We start from the raw sequence: 18,643 nt of genomic DNA, 5'->3' as shown, positions 1-18,643 counted from the left end.
GGGAGGGGGAGGGAGGAAGAAAAAATGAGCTGATGCCAGGGGCTTAAGTGGAGAGCAAATGCCTTGAGAATGATGAAGGAAATGAATGTACAAATGTGCTTTACACAATTGATGTATGTATGGATTGTGATGAGAGTTGTGTGAGCCCCTAATAAAAAGACTAAAAAAAAAAGGATCAAGGTGGGTGTCGGAAGAGACTGAAACTTGAGTATATATTATGACAGTGTAAAAAAGACCAGAAGCCTTACAACTAGATAAAAACATCCAGTTAAATGGATAAAAGATTGAAGTCGTCAAGGATCTTGCATTGTTTGGGTCCACAATCAATGTTCAGCAGTCAAGAGATCAAACAATAAATTTCATTGCATAAGATCTCTCTAAAGTGTTCAAGAGCATGGATGTTACTTTGAAGACTAAGGTAAGCCTGACACAAGCTATGGTCTTTGCAATTGCCTCATCTGCATGTGAAAGTTGAACAGTGAATTAAGAAGATCAAAGAAGAATCTATGCATCTGAATCATGGCTCTGGAGAAGAATATTGAAAGTACCACGGACTGCCAAAAGAACAAACACATCTGTATTGGAAGAAGTACAACCAGAAGGTTCCTTAGAGGCAAAGATAGACTTCTCATGTCGACATGGTGTCAAGAAAGACCAGTCCCTAGAGAAGGACATCATGTTTGGAAAACTGGAGGGCCTGCAAAAAAGGGCACGGCCCTCCACAAGATGGACTGATAAAGTAACTACAGCAATGGGCTCACATACAAAAACAATTGTGATGGTGGTGCAGCATCGGGCAGTGCTTTGTGGTTTTTTTAATGTTGTACATAGGGTCTCTCTGAGTCAGAACTGACTGACGGCACCTAACAGCGAATACTTCACATATCAAATCAATGACTATAAAATACTTGTGTTGGAGATGAAGCCGAGTTAACAAAAGTCCCGTCTTTTCATTCGCTATCAAAAGCCAGGAAAAAATAAAATAAGCCAGAAAAGGTTTCCTGAGTTAACAAGTGCACGGGGGTGGGGTGGGGGAGTCATTAGATGAATGTTACCGCACCTTAACTACTGTCATTGAATCATCTGACCTCTTGTTTATGTGGATACACAATTTCTTAGGCCTTACTCATCAGCCTGCTGAACGATTCCTTTCTGCAGGGACATAGACATCATCCAGAATGTTCCCAATAACCTTGTTTTTAATTGTTGTGGTTTACAGAATTCAAGAAGCTGCATTTGACCGAGGAACGTTCTCATCTTCCTTAGATTCGAGGCACAAGACAAGCAACACCTGGCCACATCCAAGTCCCACAGAGCCATTATTCATCCAAGGCATTTCAGATCTCATCAGGAGGCCCGCCCCCTGGAAGAAGGATGTGGATGGGGAAGTCTGAATGGTGTATCAGAAGCCCACTGGACACCCTTTATCACGTTCTGCACGGGACTAGAGACAGCACAAGCTGTGGTCAGGTTCTTTCTATTTCTCTACTGTTTGTCAACCAAAAGGCTTTGCTTGTCCTTATGCAGGAGACTGAGTTCTACATTTGTGTGATGAAGTCCCTGTTCAGGGATCCTCTGGGGCCCATCACAATCCTTGTGTGTTCCCTCAGAGTGAAGTCCACATTCTCTGGAATGTCAAGAGTCTAGTTACTGAGAATGATTGCTGAAGATGCAGTAAAATACACCAAGAAATGCTATTCTTGCCTCTTGGTAGATTAGCTCTTAAAGAGGAGAGGCCAGCCAGCCCCCTGGCGCCCTCATTTGACTGACACAGTCCAAGTGTGTAGGTCCCTGGTTTGTACCAGAAAGCTACTGTGTTCCCTGAGTGGAGTGCAGACGATTAGGCAGTAACTGCCTAGTAACCCTGCTGTGAGCAGCTAATTATGGGATATGAAAGTACCTCATAGGTGACATCAGGTATTGCCCAAGGTACACCGTACCAGAGCATAACAAGATGATAGGTTCTAGAGAGACTTCTGAACTCATGGGCCATCCTTCCTAAGTGGCATTTGTCACTGGGAAGATCTTCCTTGGAGAGGAAATCCTTTGAGAAGGGAAATAAAGTCTATTTTATCATAGTCTGCGAGAAAGATGAGGCTTTCTACTTCCCTAAGGAGTTAGAGTCTCAGAAATCCACAAGGGTTTCCTACCCTGCCCTATTGAGTTGCGGTGAGCCAGAATCTACTTGATGGCAGTGAGTGGTTAAAGCACTTAGCTTGCTAACCAAACATTGGCAGTTCAAACCTAGCAACCACTCCACAGGAGAAAGACGTGGCAGCCACTTCTGTAAAGACTGAAAGGCTATAGCAAACCGAACTCATTGCCCTCACTTCGATTTGGACTCATAATGGCCCTTTAAGCCAGGGTAGATCTGCCCTGTGGGTTTCCAAGCTATAAGTTTATACAGGAGTAGAAAGTCTTTCTCCCGTGAAGCAGCTGGTGGTTTCAAAGTGCTGACCTTTCAAACTGCAGCCCAAAGCCTAACTCACTACACCACTAGGGCTCCTTGAAACACTATATAGTGTTATTCTGCTGGCGGAAGGTTGCTATGAGCCAGAATTGACTCACATTAGATTTTTATCTTATTATCTTACTAGCGTAACAGGACATACAATCATATTGAGCTTCTTGTCGTGAGCACCACATCAAAGTAGCTGTGTTAGTCCGGGTTGACTAGAGAAACAAATCCGGAGACACTCGTGTGTACGAGAGAACTTTATATCAAAGAGCAATTGAACATTAAGAAAACATCCTAGCCCAGTTAGATCAAGTCCATAAGTCCGATATTGTCCCATATGGCGATACTAGTCCATAAATTCCTCTGTGCACTCATGTGGCCATACAATGATGCTGACTGCAGGAAGATCACAGGCCAGTGGGTGGAAAGTTGTGTGGATCCAGTGGTGGCGGAAGCATCTCAGCACTGGCATGGGTCTCCACATGGCTCCTCCAGTTCCAGGGCTCTGGCTCCATCAGCGCAGCTCCATGTGGCTTGTCAACAGGAATGTGAAGCAGAGAGTGTGTATGGCCTCCTGTGAGCTATTTAACTCCGTTGTGTCTCTAAATGAGGACATCAAACTGTGACCATCCACCCCTTCCCTCATAATAGTCGCAAGTTGACACCAGATTATGTAACTACCACAGTAGCCATCATAAAAATGCCACTACTTGTCCTGCACCTATCATGTGCCAGGCAGCCACTGTTCCAAACACTGAGACACAGGGATACGTGATGGAGCAGATCTCAGTCTTCTTGGTGGGAGACAGCTGGCAAACATACAAACCATTCCAGTTCATGATCTGTGCTTTGAAGACCATAAAAACAATAGGTGACCCCTTCAGACTCCTTAGCCCTCAAACCTACACAGCGGCTTAAAGACAAAAGGAGGAATGTGAACCTGAAATGGACTTGGAGTCTTGCGACAAACAAGTTCACGTCAAACAATAACAACAACAACAAACAATAGGTGAGTGATCGGGCTGGAATGTGCTTTGACAGACCGGTCAGAGATGTGGCTTTCCAATGAAGATGACACTTGAACTAAAATGTTGAGAGGGCAGTTATATGACAATCCAAAGAAAAGCATTCTGGATATAAGAGGCAGTGAGTTCAAAGGCCAGAGACAGAGGTAAATGTATCTTACTGAAGAAAGAACCAGGAGCTGGGCCTGTTAGCCCATGGAGATGCTATGGCAATGGGAAGCTTTTGGATGTTTACACCCGAGAAAACTCTGGCTCCTGTGTGGTTCCAGGAACCCAGGAGAGATGGTAAAGAGGTGCTCTGATGTAGGCAAAATCTAAGTATAAGTAGTTGTGACAACGAATGAAGAAGAGTTTGATGCTTTTGAATTGTGGTGCTGGCGAAGATTATTGAAAGTGCCGCGGACTTTCAGAAGAACAAACAAATCTGTCTTGAAGGAAGTACAACCAGGGTGCTCCACCAAGGCCATGATGGTGAGACTTTGTCTCACATCCTGTGGACATGTTGTCAGGGAACCAGTCCCTAGAGAAGGACATCATGCTTGGTCAAGTGGAGGGGCTCTAACAGGCTGGATTGACACAGTGGCTACAGCCATGGGCTCAAGCATGGGAACAATTGTGAGGATGGGGCAGGACGGGGCAGTGCTGCCTTCTGTTGTGCATTGGGGCATTGGGATTGGAATCAACTCGGTGATGACAACAACAGTGCAATAAGCGAGCTGCTACTAATTTATAAAGGGGAGCAGGAAGGAGGGAGAGGGAGCAGTGAGTGGAAGGGAAAGAAGAAAGGAAACCAGCAAAGAAGGAAGAGGGGATGGGAAGCTCTAGGTTTTTATTATTATTATTCAAGAATGGGTCTTGAGAACCCAAGTATTCAAAATGGCAAAAATGAATATTCTGATTGTAGGGAGAAAGCTCACAGAGGTCAAATGTCATTTTCATCACATTATATCAAAGGTCAAGTTATATCTATATAAAATATATATAATTATATATATTATTGTCAACACAGTTTCTGTCTGCTGATGCTGACTCTGGTCACTTGGCTAAAGCGCTCGTGGGTAGTTACTTGTCTCTACTGCTTCCTCTTGCCTTCTGCTAAGTTCTCTTTGGAAGACGTCACCATTGGCAGCTCACATTAGGAAGGGGGAATTGTGTTCCTTTCTCTGCAGGCAGGGTCACTATCAGACATTTGGAATTCTGCACAGGAAAATTTGCCCCTCTACTCCCAGGGATGAATTCATTCCTATTACTGTAGGTTCCGGGATGTTTATCTTACACTTGCAAACGGCAGTCTTCTCTCATCATTGTGGGTGCTAGTCTCTCTGCTGGTTAAGCCTGCTCGCTGTGGAGTATGGCCCAGGGTTTTCTAGATGGCCATGTGGTTCTCTATCGTGCCCCATCCCATTTGACCTGAGTCATGTGGAAATGTCTCCTCAGAACAATTGGGCCTTTGCGGAGAGAGTCTGGCTTGTCCAAGACCAATCTTTGCCTTGCTTTTCTAGCTTGAAGACGCCTGCCAAGGGGTACGGTACAATTTTACATTTCCAGCCCACTCTGGGTGTAGGTTTAGGGCTTTGATTTTACATGGTTAACTTGCCCCCACCCCCTAGATGCTGAGCTCCCAGGAAGAAACGAGCTTCTTCTGTTTCCCTGGATGAGTGTATTAAGTTTTTCTAGAACTTTCTGCACTGCGTGGATAGGGATGGGGAGTAGAGTGCTCAGTCTTTACTCAGGGCTTTCGTTCCCTCTCCAGCATGGCATTGACCTAAGCCCCCACCTCCTGCGGTGTACGTAGTAAATTCCAAGTGCCTAGCAGCCAAGGCCCGTCTGTCTTCAAGTCAAGAGGGTTATCAGGCCCCCACCCCCACCCCGAGGGTTGCTCTGTTTTTACTTTCCTCATTGTTTTGGGTTCCAAAGGACTCCTTCTTCTTGCAAGTTCTGCCCTGAATTCTCCTTCTTCCTTCCTTACAGTCTAGTCCAGGATTTTTAGGCATTCCCTTTAGCACAGTCCAGAAGGAAAATGAGGCTTTTCGCTGCAGTAGTTAGTCTTGGGAACCCACAGGGGCAGTTCGGCCCTTTCTGATAAGGTCACAGAGTCAGAATTGACTCGGTGGCAGTGAGTGTTAGCACAGCCCACCATGTTGCTGGAGTCAGATTTGTACAAGTTAATCAAGAGAGCATTCTGATGAATTTCCTAAAAGCCATGGGCAGCCCCAACGGTGAGCTGAAGTTTCTGTAGGGGCAGAAAGATGTGCACTGCGCACCGTTGTCTGATTCTACTCAATACTTCGTAATGTTGGCGGTCTATTCTTGGATCAGTTACTTGAAAAAGACACTGAAGTAAAGAAAAAGACACTATTGCTTAAGGGAAGGATTGGACTTGTTTGCTTGCTCCTTAAGGGGACACCGCGACTTGCAAGAAAAACCCGGCCTATTTAAGAGGCAGAACGTTCTCGAAATCAGTTTAGAAAGGGCTCTCCTTCCTTGAAGGAGCCAGCCAGCCGGATATGAAGCCCACTGAAATACTGTTTCCAGAGGGCAGCGAATAATGCCTTGGCAACCTAAGATAGTGTCTGTGGTTTCTTCCTGGGTCACCCCCTCCACCCCCAAGCTCAGCTTCCACTTGTCTGTTGTAATCAACACTACAGGATACATTTGTTGTCCAGGAGCCAAGCGCTTGGGTAGGTTCACCATTTTCTTTGAATCTTCCAAATTCCGAAATTAAACCTCCTGGAACCCAGAACCAAGCTTGGGAAGGGCCGGGAGCAAATGAGCAGAGGGCTGTGTGTGTATGGTGTGTAGAAAGAGGCCTCCTTGTTACGGCAACCAGCATCCTCCCCTGATGCAATCCTGTTCTCAATAATATGAGTTGTGATTAAAAATTGACACTGCAGTAAGGGGAGAACACATGGAATGCGTTGGCGTGGCAACCAGAATCGTTAAATTCCGCATAAACTGAAACCCAATGATCACAACCATGTGAAGGGTTTGCCCCACTCCTCGTGTGACTGGGAGGTCTCTCCTGTGACCATGCCTGTAGACTGAACCACCAAACCAGAATCCCAGGGTGGGCTGTCCTCGATTTAACAGCAAGTCTACCCATAGGATGGGGTGAACCGATCCACAGAGTGCCCAAGGCATCAGGGTGCAAACCTTTCTGCCTGGCCAGTGGAGAGTGGCTTCCTTAAGATACTAAGCACTCACAAAAGCAATGCATTCACCTCCCTTCTGGGGCTGGCTGTCTCCTAACCTCTCCAATGACATACCTCCCTGAGAAAATAGAGCCATGACCTGTGTAATGAAGAGTCTTTTGTGTAGGAGAACCAGTTCCAAGAATTGGGTAGTCAGTCTGCGGAGACAGTTAACACAGAGGACCAGGGGCTGGCTCCAGGCAATCGAACAAAAGCCATTCCTAAAAGCACGCCCGCTGCCGCGAAGTCAGTGCTAGTCTCTCCTGGTTTACCAGTAGGAGAAGCAGGAAAAAATAACGGGGAGTCCTCGTCGCACCAGTGACAACTGGAACCCAGGCGCGACGAATGCCATCCTTCTTGCTAGGAAGGGCCTCCACCCGAACCTACGCTGCGCCCCGCGTCTGGTCCTCTGATCCGCACGTGCCTCTCCTGTTCCCAGTCTGGTTTCTAACCCTGCGGGGCTCCCCTTCCCCAGGCGGGGCCAAACGCGCAGCGCAGCGCATCCACCTGGCTCAGGTGCTAGCCCGGTCTTTGGTCACCTACCACTCAGCTCGGGTCCCCAGGCGACTCGGTCCAGCCCTGGTTCCCGCGCCCCACCGCGCGCTGGAGGGTGGGAAGCTTTTGGACTCGCCACGCCCGCGGAGCGAACCAGCCCAGGGGGAGGTGGGGCGTTAGGCTCACGAGACCTCCGTCGGGCGGAGGGGCGAGAGGACGCAAGCGCTAAGGCGCCCGGGCCTGCGACCCCCAAATCTGCTCTGCGCTTCAGCTCCGCGCCGGTGCGTCCTGCAGGGGGGCGGCCCCGCCCCCCTGTGCGCGCAGGCGCGCGCCGCGCAGGGCTCGGACCACGACTGGGTGGCGCGGGGCGGCCACGGGCTGGCCTTGCAGGTAGGGAGCCCGCGGGCAAGTGGGCTTGGACCCCGGCCTGGGCCGCCGCCCGCCCCCGACTCCACCGCCTGCCCAGCGCGACGCGTGCTCGGGTATCAAGTCTCGGTGCCGCCCTCCTTCCAAGCACCGCGCGCAGGTAGGATGTTCGAGAAAACGGGAGTGGAGAGGGTCTGGGCGGAGCGCATAGGGTACCGGGCGGTTGCCGAGCTCGGGGTGGGGGGAGCGGATCCGGACGCGAGCAGAGGGGGCAGGGGAAGGAGGGGGCTTCGTTTATTTGTAGAGAAATGCAATCAGGAGTTTTTCATTCATGGAGGGGAAGGTGTCGAGGGCGGGATTTTGGTGTTCTAAGGAAGTTAGCCATTTAGCAAACTTTTTCTATTTTATTATTATTTTTTGATTTTTATAACGTAAAGGAAAATTTTTTCCATAAAGAGAATTTTTTTAAAATCCGCCATTTTGGCATTTAAAAAAAGTAACCGCTTTTTGGAGCTGGCGGATCAGTGGCCCCCCGCCCTGGGAGGACGGGGTGGGAGGGGTGCTGGAAGCGGATCCTGCCCCGCGCTCAAGGCCGCAGTACCTACCGCCTCATCGCTGTGGCTGGGCAGGCCCGACGCCCCAAGTTTGTGGTGCTCAGTCTCCCAACGGTGCCCCATGTGTTGTGGTCCCCAAGGTGTCTGTCTGTGGTGCCACCCCGCCCCACCCATCACCCAACTCCAAACTCACCGCTTCAAGTCAACGCTGACTCATAGCGATCCCCTGTGGGTTTCTGAGACGTCACTGTTTGTGGGAGTAGAAATCCCTGTTTGGGGGAGGGCATTTATGAGGCATCAATTGTTTACAAGGCTTTGAAGACTACAGGGTTGGGGCCGGCTGGCCCTTGGCAGACCACGATAAAAATAAACATGGTGTAGTCATTCGAGAAATATTTACTGAGCACCCACTACGCGCCAGACGCTGCTGTGGACACAGCGCTTTCTTGGAAAGCCTCCAAGGGAGAGTACGTGTTAGTAGGAGGTTTGTAGGACTGGCCCTGGGCGGTAGTACAGACAACAGGGCTGGGCAGATGGAGAAGTTGAACGGCCAGTGTAACCTCAACAAGAGGCCTCAGCTTGTCCCAAGACACTTCTGGAACAGGGATGGCTGCTTGTGCCCATACCAAAAACCAAACCCATTGCTCTGGGTCAGTTTCAACTCCTGGTGATCCTGTAGGACAGTGGAACTACCCCATGGGGATTCCAAATATGCTCAACTTGAAGGAAACAGGCTGTCACATTTTCCTCTGAGAAGTGACTGGTGGATTCCAACCCTGACCTTTCAGTTAGCAACAAGCCCTCAACCATTGTACCACCAGGGGTCCACGATGACCCTTCAGATGTCCTAAATCAAAGCAAGGAATGGGGGCCCTTGTACTTCATGCCAACTAGTCATTGGATGGTTGCCCCCAAAGGACAGCACTGGGGGGAGGGGCGGCACTCTATTGTCTGAGCACCATTCTGGGACAGCAAGGAACCCAGTGGGGGGGCTACCACTACCAGACTACTTGATGTCTTGTACCCGCCTGGCCCACGTCCAAACAGAATCATCTTCTTGTCTGGAGTCAAACCAAGGCTAAGCCACTTCCAGTTCTCAATACTGTTTCCCCCTCTTATTTATTGACTGCTCTTTGCTCTCAGCTGTCTCACTCAGTCATTCAGCGGCGATTGAGGGCCATCTCCACACCAGGCGTTATTGCCACAGGCCTGCAAGATACTTGCAGCTTCAAGTATCTTCATGATTAGATCGTGGTGGGCTGAATACCACAAGCACTCACGGGGAAGGAGAGAAGGAGGGGAACAGCAAGCATGGCAAGCCAGTTTTTCCAGCAATCAGCTTACATGTGTGTTTGTTTTTCCCGAATTTACTGAGCTCTCTGTTCTCGGGAGTGGAGTGGTGTTTGATGAGGGCCTCTTGGTATGTGGATTTGCAAGTATCTTCCATCTACTTGTCACCCTGTCCTCCTCTGAGATAGACCTTGTCGCCACCTCTGTGTTACACGCGAAGAAGCTGAGGTTCAGAGAGGGTAAATCCTGACTCACATAGGTGTTCAAGTGGGCGAGCTGAGATTCTAAGCCATTTCTTCTGTAAGCCTCAGCCCAGGGTCTGTCTGGGATTTTTTGTTTTTGTTTTAACCCAGCGGCCAGAAGTCATGGTCAAGGACTGCTAGCACTTTCAAGCAACTGACGTCAATCATGCCTATAGTGCTTCTTCAACTGATATCAGTCTTTCCTATAGTGCTTCTTCAACTGATATGTCTTTCCTATAGTCCTGCTTCTTCATGGAGGGGATTTTCATTCTCTTCGGAAATGGGTCACTTAGCAAACTTTTAAAAGTTTGAATTACAGAAATCCAACGTACTGAACACCTACCCTGTGTGCTTGCCACTCCTCTAGGTGCTGCGATATAGCAGTGAACAGTATACCTTTATTTTTTTAACTCTCTAGGAAATTACATTCATGCGGCAATGACAGACACACATGCAAACAGAGAAATGCACATTGTTACATGGTACAAGCTGAGAAGGAAATAAACACAGGAGTGAGAGAGAGTGGGGGTGTGGCTTTAAATCGATGGTCAAGAAAGGCTTGTGTGCGCTGAGGCCCCAGGGGGTGGAAGTGGGCCAGCCAAACAGAGGGTGTGGGACCAGCCTCTCAGGCAGAGGGAACAGCAAAGGCACTGAGACAGGATGGCAGGTCAAGCAATAGAAGGAATGGAGACTCGTGGAGGCTGAGGTCAGAGGGGAAGACAGCTCAGACTGTGGAAGGTAAAGCATTTTGACGTCATTGTAATGACAATGCCCAGCCACTGGAGCATTTTAATCCAGGATGAAACTGGGGAGCGATGTGATGTGGTGTGTTTTCGAAGCTCTCTGTGGCGAGAGAACAGCCTCTAGAAGGGCAGAAGAGGGAGCTGGATTAGGAGGTACTGTCAGAAGTCTAAGAATTCTGATCGTGCTTGGGACAAGCATGGTGGCACTGCAGACGGAGAGAAGAGGCTATCAAGATGTGTCTGGGAGATGGAGACAATAGACTAAGGATAATGAATGATGTAAAGCTGTGTTGTCCAGATGGTAGCCACTGGCCATGGTGGCTCTTTCAACATAATTAAAATGAAATAAAATTTAAAATTCAGTTCCTCAGGCAGACTAGCCACAGGTGGCACGTGGCTACTTCATTGGACAGCACAGGCACGGGGCATCCCCTTTATCACAGAACATTCTATTGGAGAGTGCCTAGTGAGTGAGGTGGCTGCCACATCTTAGGAGTTGAGTAAATGGTAGATGTTGAGTATATTTGATACATCATTAAGCCGTGCGCCCCCCCCCCCCCCGTCCCCCAACATATGCTGGTTCACCTGCTCAACCCACTCTTTATTCAGTGCTGCTACTGTCCCTGCTTCACATCAAAATCAAGAACTGCCTGGGTTCTTGTAGAGTACTTCTTGGTCCTTCAAATGCATGTGTTCATTGAACAGAAGTTTGGTGTTGTGTGAGTGTGATGGGCTAAGGGCGTAAAAGAACCTGATCAGAAAAGATCAGGTTCCACCTTCTTGGGCGATGAAATCCGCACCTGAAAGGCGGCTCCGAATCCCCAGAGGGTGACCGAAGCGACTCTAGTCCTGTGTGAGGTGGGCTATCTAGAAGGAGGTAAGTTTGAACTTGGCCTGGGTTGTGTCTTAAGGATAGCACACAGCACCTTGTCCTGAGCCATGCTCCCTAGAGTGAGTTCTGCATGCCCCAGTTTTCAAAGCACCTTATAGAGGAGGGTAGAGGAGGAGTGCAGGTCCTGGCTGGAGACTTCCGAGTGGAGATGGAGGCAGAAGCCAGATCTGAATCTGGTCTCCTGAGACACCCTATCTCATTGCACCTGGGGCCTGTCTCCATAGGTTGCTGGTCTTGGGGTGGCCAGCCCCCCCTCAAAGAAACCCCTCTGCTCTTCTGATCTGGGGTGGGGCTTGTGTTCAGCCTGTAGGCTTTCCAGGATGGAAGGGCATGCCGAAATGGAGACGCTGAGGACACTGACGGGGCCTGCCACAGGCGAGGTCAGCGTCCACCTGGTGGCCAGAGACAGCCCCGCTTCTAGCCCCCACCTGCCCACTACTGCCTTCATCATCCCAGGTGGGCCAAGGGTACCAGGGAGGAGCACCCCTTACCTGCTTCAGCAGTTGATCCTGGGGAGGGGATGACTCTTTCACCTGCCCAGACATGCGTGGTATGATGGAGGCAAGGCCACTAGGCTCATCTATGTGATGTCTGTCCATGTGTCCGTCTGCAGCCAGTTCGGCCACTATCGGCCTGCCCAGCAGTGCCCTGGATGTCTCCTGCTTCCCTCGAGAGCCTATCCTTGTGGGCGCCCCGGAGCGGACGGCGGGCAGTGAACCCGTCACGGCTGCCGTGCTGCCTCAGCTAAGTGCGGGGCCAGCAACCAGCTCCAGCGCCAGCACCTTGCGGCTCCTGGAGTGGGCCGAGGCTGCGGCCCCTCCTCCTGGGAGTGGCCTGCGGGTCAGTGTCTGCGGGGATTGGCTAGCCCCCGGGAGCTGCATCCATGGGGCGGGGCCTGAAGCCGAGTGTGCACTCTGGCGGCGACTGAGATCCTGGGAGTGGGTCTTTGAGGGAGGGGCTCTGAGGGCGTGGCTTGGAGTGAGGTAGTTTGGGGATGGCATTTGCAGGGCTCTAAGGATGTTGCTCCGAGTCGGGTGCGGTGGGGACCAGGCACTTGAGGCCCTAAACTTTAGGACCTGAAGGCATAGCTTGGGGGCGGGGACAGAAAGAGGGATGGGCTCTGGGGGCGTGGCCTGGGGGAGGTCCCGAGGGGGGTCTAGGGCGTGGGGGGGGCGGTGTCCAGGGCGGGCCCAGGAGTCTGGTCCTCTGACTCTCCCCTCTCCAGTTCCGGATCAGCGAGTACACGCCACTAGCCACGGTGGGAGCGGAGCAGCCCCCGAGCCCCGAGCTGCAGCGCGAAGGCGTGGCCACATACGCAGACGGCGGGCCCTCGGCGGGAGGGGGCGAGGCAGGCACCCAGCGGTCGGGTAGGAGCCCCTGGCCCCAGGGCCTAGTAGCTCTCTGAGCACCCGGAGGAGCCTCGGGCAGGGGCAGGGCCAAGAGGTGCTCCTGCAGGTGTGTCCTGGGGGTGGGGCCAAGGTGGAAGCCAAACTCGAGGGGCGTGGCTCTGAGGTGGGCGGGCCCTGGGCGGGGGCGTGTCCTTGGGGACCTGGTGGCCTCTACAGCTGACCTCCCCCTGGACCCCCTTGAAGTTGGCTCCCAGGACCCCCCAAAAGAGGACCCCACCTGTCAGTGCCAGGCGTGCGGGCCTCAGCCAGGCGCCGGCCCGGATCTTGGTTCCAGCAATGCGGGCTGCACGCCGCTGTTCCAGGAGCGGTAAGGAGGAGCGGGCTGCAACTCAGCTGCCCTGCCCGTAGGTTCGCGGAGTCCCTTCCTGGCCGCGGTGTAGGCGAGGGGCCCAGGGCAGGTGTTTCTCTCCCCCAGGTCTGTCATAGTGGAGAACTCCTCCTCCGGGCGTGCCAGCGCTTCGGAGCTGCTCAAACCTATGAAGAAGCGGAAGTGCCGGGAATACCAGAACCCATCCGAGGACGAGTCGGAGCCAGAGGTCCCGGTGGGAAGTGGGCAGAGGACATGCCTCAGTTTCCCCCAGCCCCAGCTCAATCCGGGTCTTCTGAGGACAGGGCCCGCAGAGATTTCATCCTGGGGCTGGGGGTGGGGTGGACATCCTGAATCTGGTCCTGATTCTGCTCGGAGGGAAAGGAATAAATCACTCCCTTGCTCTTTGGAGGCTTGCCAGAGCTAAGGTGCAGTCACAGGAGCTGGCACCACAGGTAGACGTGGGTGCTGGGGGTGATCGCTGTCCCTGGGGCCCAGCCGCCAGCACTGCAGGCTGGGTCCACGGGGCTCTAGCTGCAGAAAGGCTGGCGGACACTGTGCCTGGCAGTTCTAGGGGGCAGGCGAAGTCCACCCAGGACAGGCCTGTGTGTCCTCAGTTTCCCCACCTGGGAGTGAGGGGAGTTGTAGACAGACTGTGTAACTCGGTTGTGTGTGCTTGTTAGTCTGGGCCCAGGTGGGAGGGGGTTGTTGGCTTTCAATGACCTAGAAGACATTGCCAGTCATTCGGGCAGAATGCTCTGTAGCCAGAGAGCCAGGCAGGCTCGCTTCCACCTCCGAGGGCAGGACACTGGGCTCAGGCTTGCCTTCCACAGGAGAAGCAAGAAGAAGAAAAGGATCCAGAGGGACAGCCCCCCACTAGCACCCCAGAGAGCGAAGAGTGGAGCAGCAGCCAGCCTGGTACGGTGGCCTGTGTGCATAGTCGTGTGGGGGTGATGGTTGTGACTGCGCTCTGGGTACGTAGAGGAGCATGGGTTAGTGTGGGAGAGAATGGGACAGTTACTCTGGTTTGTGTGTCCGTGGGGTTGTATCGTGTGTTTGTGGAGCCTGGTGTCTAGTTGTGCATTGGCCTCACTGCCCATCAGTATCTGAAGACGTGAGCAACCTTTCCTGGAACCCTTTGGTGGGGGAGCAAGGCTTCAGTGTTCTGACCTTGCTCTTTGGACACCCCCTCCCCCCCTTCAGAACCTTTTGTTCTAGTCAAAATGGAATAGAAGTCATTGGTAGTAAGCTCCGGCCCTCCAGGCTTCTCCATTGCCTTCTTAGTCTCTCGCTTAACTCCATCTTTTCAACAGCCCTTTGGTTTGAACGATTGCTTCCTCACCCATCATTGCAAAATGTGTTGTACCTTATCTATTGGTAGGGAAATCGGTCATTTGAACAACTAGTGATAGCCTTATGTTTTCCCTTTTTCTGCTCGTGTCAGGGAGGCCCTCTTCTCATTGTAGTCCACTTTTTAGAGGTTTTTCAGATTCAGAGTAACCCTACACGTATTCTGTTCTTTTTCCTCTTCAAGTTACATTATTTTCATTTTATTTTTTAATGAAATTTTTGGTGAATTTGTGAATTAGGCATGGGTGGGAGCGGGGGTAGATTAAAGTTAATTCTGACATACATTTCTTCTCAGTTTTCTTTAGGTTGCTTATCTTCTTCTTCTGTATTCTGTATGTAAATCTTTTGTCAAATGTGTGTGTGCTAAATATTTTTTCCCAATCTACTTGTATGCTGGTCCTCCATCACATTCTGCACCAAACGATGCCTTTTGAAGAGCATAAAGTTTTAATTTGCAATTGTGCCCTATTTAACAAATTTCTTATAAAGTGCTGTACTCACGTGAGAGAAAGTCAAAAAGGATTGCCACATAATCATCTTTAAGAAAGCTTACCAGCATCAAGCCAATGTTGACTCATAGTGACCTTAAAAAGACAGGAAAGAACTACCCCTTGAGTTTCCGAGACTTTACATCTTTGCAATAGCAGCCTGGCATGTAACCACTAAGCCACCAGGGCTCCTCGAGACTTTAAATCTTGACAGGAGCAGACGGCCTCATCTTTCTTCCAAGCAGTGACCGAGTGGTTTAGCAGTTCAACATGTAGCCTGCTGTGCCACCAGCTCCTGACATTGTCACCATTGAAACTTTTATAAAACCAAAGTAGCGAAATATAAAACTATTGCTTATCGACGTTTCCGGCACCGGGGTCTGTGCGCTTCTGAAAGTGGCATTTCCATCTCCCTAGCCCTTCCCCAGAGAATGTTGCCCTCTTCCTCTTATGCCACATCCAAACGGCAGTTTTGACATCCTCCAGGAGTTGTCCATGTTCCGTTAAATGTTCTTTGTGTTTTGGGAACCAAAAGAAGTCCGAAGGAGCAAAACCAGGGCTGTGGGGCAGTGGGGTAAGATTTCCCAACAAAATTCTCATAGGACAGCCCTTGCTACCCTTGAAGAACGAGCATATTGTTGTGATGGAGAATTCTTCATTGCAACTGTCATGGCCTTTTTCTCACCGATGCAATTTCCAGGCTTTGTAAAACTCCCTGAGGAACCCCTGTGTGATCACCCTTGATTGAGAAAACCTATCAAGACCACCTCTCTGGAGCCCCCAGGAATGGTTTCCATCACCGTCTGAGCTGGTCTCTCTTCCTTGAATTTAACTGACCCAGCAAGTCCCCTAAGAAGCCACTGGCTGGATGCTTTTTTTTTTTGTTTGGTCTTTTGGAAGTAGCTTACTAAGACTAAGACAGGTGTATTTATTTTTTTATTATTTTAAAAATCATTTTATTTGGGGTTCTTACAGCTCTTATCACAATCCATCCATACATCCATTGTGTCAAGCACATTTGTATATTCCTTGCCCTCATTGTTCTCTAAACATTTGCTCTCCACTTAATCCCTTGGTATCAGCTCATTTCCCACCCCATCTCACCCCTCCCTCCCTCATGAACCCTTGATTATTTATAAATTATTGTTTTTTTTCATGTTCTACACCGACCACTGTTTCCCTTCACGCACTTTTCTGTAGTTCACCCCTCTGGGAGGGGGTTATATGTCGATCATTGTAATCGGTTCCCCCTTTCTCCCCCCACCTTCCCCTTACCTTCCTGGTATCGATACTCTCATTATTGGTCCTGAGGGGTTTATCTATCCTGGATTCCCTGTGTTTCCAACTCATATCTGTACCTGTGTAAATGCTCTGGTCTAGCTTGATTTGTAAGGTAGAATTGGGATCATGATAGTGGGGGTGAGGGCAGGAAGCATTTAGGAACTAGTGGAAAGTTGTATGTTTCATCAGTGCTATACTATACCCTGACTGGCTCGTCTCTTCCTTGTGACACTTCTGTGAGGGGATGTCCAATTTTATACAGATGAGCTTTGGGTTTCCACTCCATCCTTCCCCTCATTCAAATCAATATAATTTTTTGTTCTGGGTCTTTGATGACACCTCATGATACCTTAATGCTTAACATAAATGTAAGTGCATAGATCTATTCCCCTATCATTATATATAAATGTATTTATATATGTACATGCCTATATTTAAATCTCTGTAAATGGCCTTTGCCTCCTAGTTTGTTCCTCTATTTCCTTTTACTTTTCTCTTGTCCCACTATCATGTTCAACCCTCATTCAGGTTGTCCCACTATCATGTTCTTGTCCCACTATCATGTTCAACCCTCATTCAGCAATTCCTCTTGGCTACATTGCACTTAATCAAGCCCCACCAGCATCCTATGCCCTCATGGCCATCAATTTTAGATCACTTATTGTACCCTTGTCCATGGGTTTGTTGGCACCCCTCTTCCTTTCCTCACCCCCCCCTCCCCCCTGTCACCCTGGAACTGTTGGACCCATTGTTTTCTTCTCCAGATTGTTTATCGCGCCTATCTTATCTAGATAGATATGCAAAAACAATAATAATCACAAAAACAAATAAAAAAAACCCAAACAACAATAAAAAAAGGTCTATAAATAGTTCCAGGTCTGTTTGTTGACCTTTAGGAGTGTTTTCCGGTGGAGTCTGATGGGGTGTCACGCCCTGGCCCCAAAGTCTATTTTTGGTATTCCTTAGGGACTTCATTGCTTTGCTCCCCTTGCTGCTCTCTTGCATGCCCTTAGTGTTTTGCCTCGGTGTGGTGTGGTCAGATCGTGCACAACTCCCACACTGTCTCCAGTGTTGTCCACTGTAGCGCTATGGGTCAGGGAGGGATGTTGTGTCTAGTAGTGTGGCCAGCCCTATGGTCCTCTCTGTGCATTGGCTGCTCTGAGCAGGAATATAGTGCTTGGGGCTGGGTGGACTAGGATGTGTTCCACTCTCCTTCCCTGTTTGTTTGCTCCTGCGTGCTCTGATCAGATGCGCCCCTCTCCCAAGACAGGTGCATTACTGGAAGAACTTATCTGTAGCCACTTGCCTATCGCAGAAACGTGTTTTTGTTTGGCGTAGACCTGGGTCTGTATCAACTGGAGCTGGAGTAACAATACTTGTTTATTTACCTGCAAACATTTTCTATAGGACGTAGATGACAATTTAAGTAGAAGGAAAACTACATGGAATTCGGAAACAAGTTAAGAATTGTGTGGAATTTCATTCAAGCGTAGATTGGAATGACAACAAGTTAAAAAAATTTTTAGCAAAGAGTGGCTTGTAGTTGCCAGTCCTCAGGCTTCCAGAATGCAATACCGATTTGCTGTTGGCATGACTATAAAAATAAAAATGACCCACTAAGTGTTTTTGCCACCTGGCTAGCATTCAACTGATTGGGGACCTCAGTTGCCGCCATCAGCACTAAGAAGAATATGAAAGCTCTACATATTCTCTAAGCTTTATCATTATGGTCAGGAAAATGCATTTGCTTTTGTGCTGATTCTTCAAGGCCTGAGATGAATGACTATTGGACGGTACAGTCCATGGAAGTAATTCCCCGATGCTCTCTGGGAATCGATACTGACCTCCGCAGGGGGTTACAAAGGCCTCTGTTGAAGATGACTCTTTACAAGCTCTGGAGAAACTAAGGTGTCTCTGATGGTGGGCAGCAAATGGAAGACATGTAAAACTTACATAAAACATATTCAATTAAATAAGACTTGTGAAATAAAAACTTTGACCCAGGAGAAGACATAAAGAAGCGTGGATGGTACTGATGGGTTTGCCGACAGCAAGACTTCCGTGCAGAAATTTTGCGAACGGCTTCTGTTTAGAATCACGAGACTGGCTTTCATTAGATTTCCAAAAAGGTCCATTTATACTTCATAGAAATGGATGGCCGTTGCATAGCTTTCACCAGGTCACAGCCTCTTCAATCAAGGCTTCCCCAGGCCTGGATCCTGGGAGGCCTATGTGAAGCACTATAGTTAGGAGCTCTAGAGTAAACCATATGAGCCAACTATGAACAGAAGAAATAGAAATATGAGGACATGTCTGTAGCACCTCTGAAACAGAAGCAGCGTCCTGTGACGCCCTGTGGGCTCCTGGTGACCCGTTGTTCTGGAATGTTGGCATGCTGTTCATCTCTGCTGCTGTCCTGGTCTCTGGTGGTGAAAGGTCAGGCTGTAAGGCACTCGTTTGCAAATGTTCTGTCCTGAGCTGATGAACGCCATTGGGAGATGACTAATGCGAAGATGGGAGAGGAACACTGTATTGGTGTTTGGAATCCACCA

General features: G+C 49.6%; 1 protein-coding gene across 1 annotated transcript in view; it reads left to right on the top strand.

Moving 5' to 3' along the window:
• Positions 1-7,655: 7,655 nt before the first annotated feature.
• The window catches only part of L3MBTL1 (L3MBTL histone methyl-lysine binding protein 1), a 33,569-nt gene continuing 22,581 nt past the window's right edge, over positions 7,656-18,643 (top strand). Inside the window, exons 1-7 of the mRNA XM_045295381.1 lie at positions 7,656-7,695; positions 11,560-11,712; positions 11,870-12,096; positions 12,482-12,623; positions 12,822-12,972; positions 13,081-13,207; positions 13,806-13,895. Of these exons, the coding sequence (XP_045151316.1) occupies positions 11,577-11,712; positions 11,870-12,096; positions 12,482-12,623; positions 12,822-12,972; positions 13,081-13,207; positions 13,806-13,895 (873 nt within the window). The 5' untranslated portion in view covers positions 7,656-7,695; positions 11,560-11,576. The remainder of the gene's footprint in view (positions 7,696-11,559; positions 11,713-11,869; positions 12,097-12,481; positions 12,624-12,821; positions 12,973-13,080; positions 13,208-13,805; positions 13,896-18,643) is intronic.

This window comes from Echinops telfairi, unplaced genomic scaffold, assembly GCF_000313985.2.
Source record: "Echinops telfairi isolate 266 unplaced genomic scaffold, ASM31398v2 ScPeMD7_5592;HRSCAF=6446, whole genome shotgun sequence".
Taxonomy (NCBI): Eukaryota; Metazoa; Chordata; class Mammalia; order Afrosoricida; family Tenrecidae; genus Echinops; species Echinops telfairi.
The sequence above is the reverse complement of the archived record's forward strand: the minus strand, read 5'-3'. Positions and strand labels throughout refer to the sequence as shown.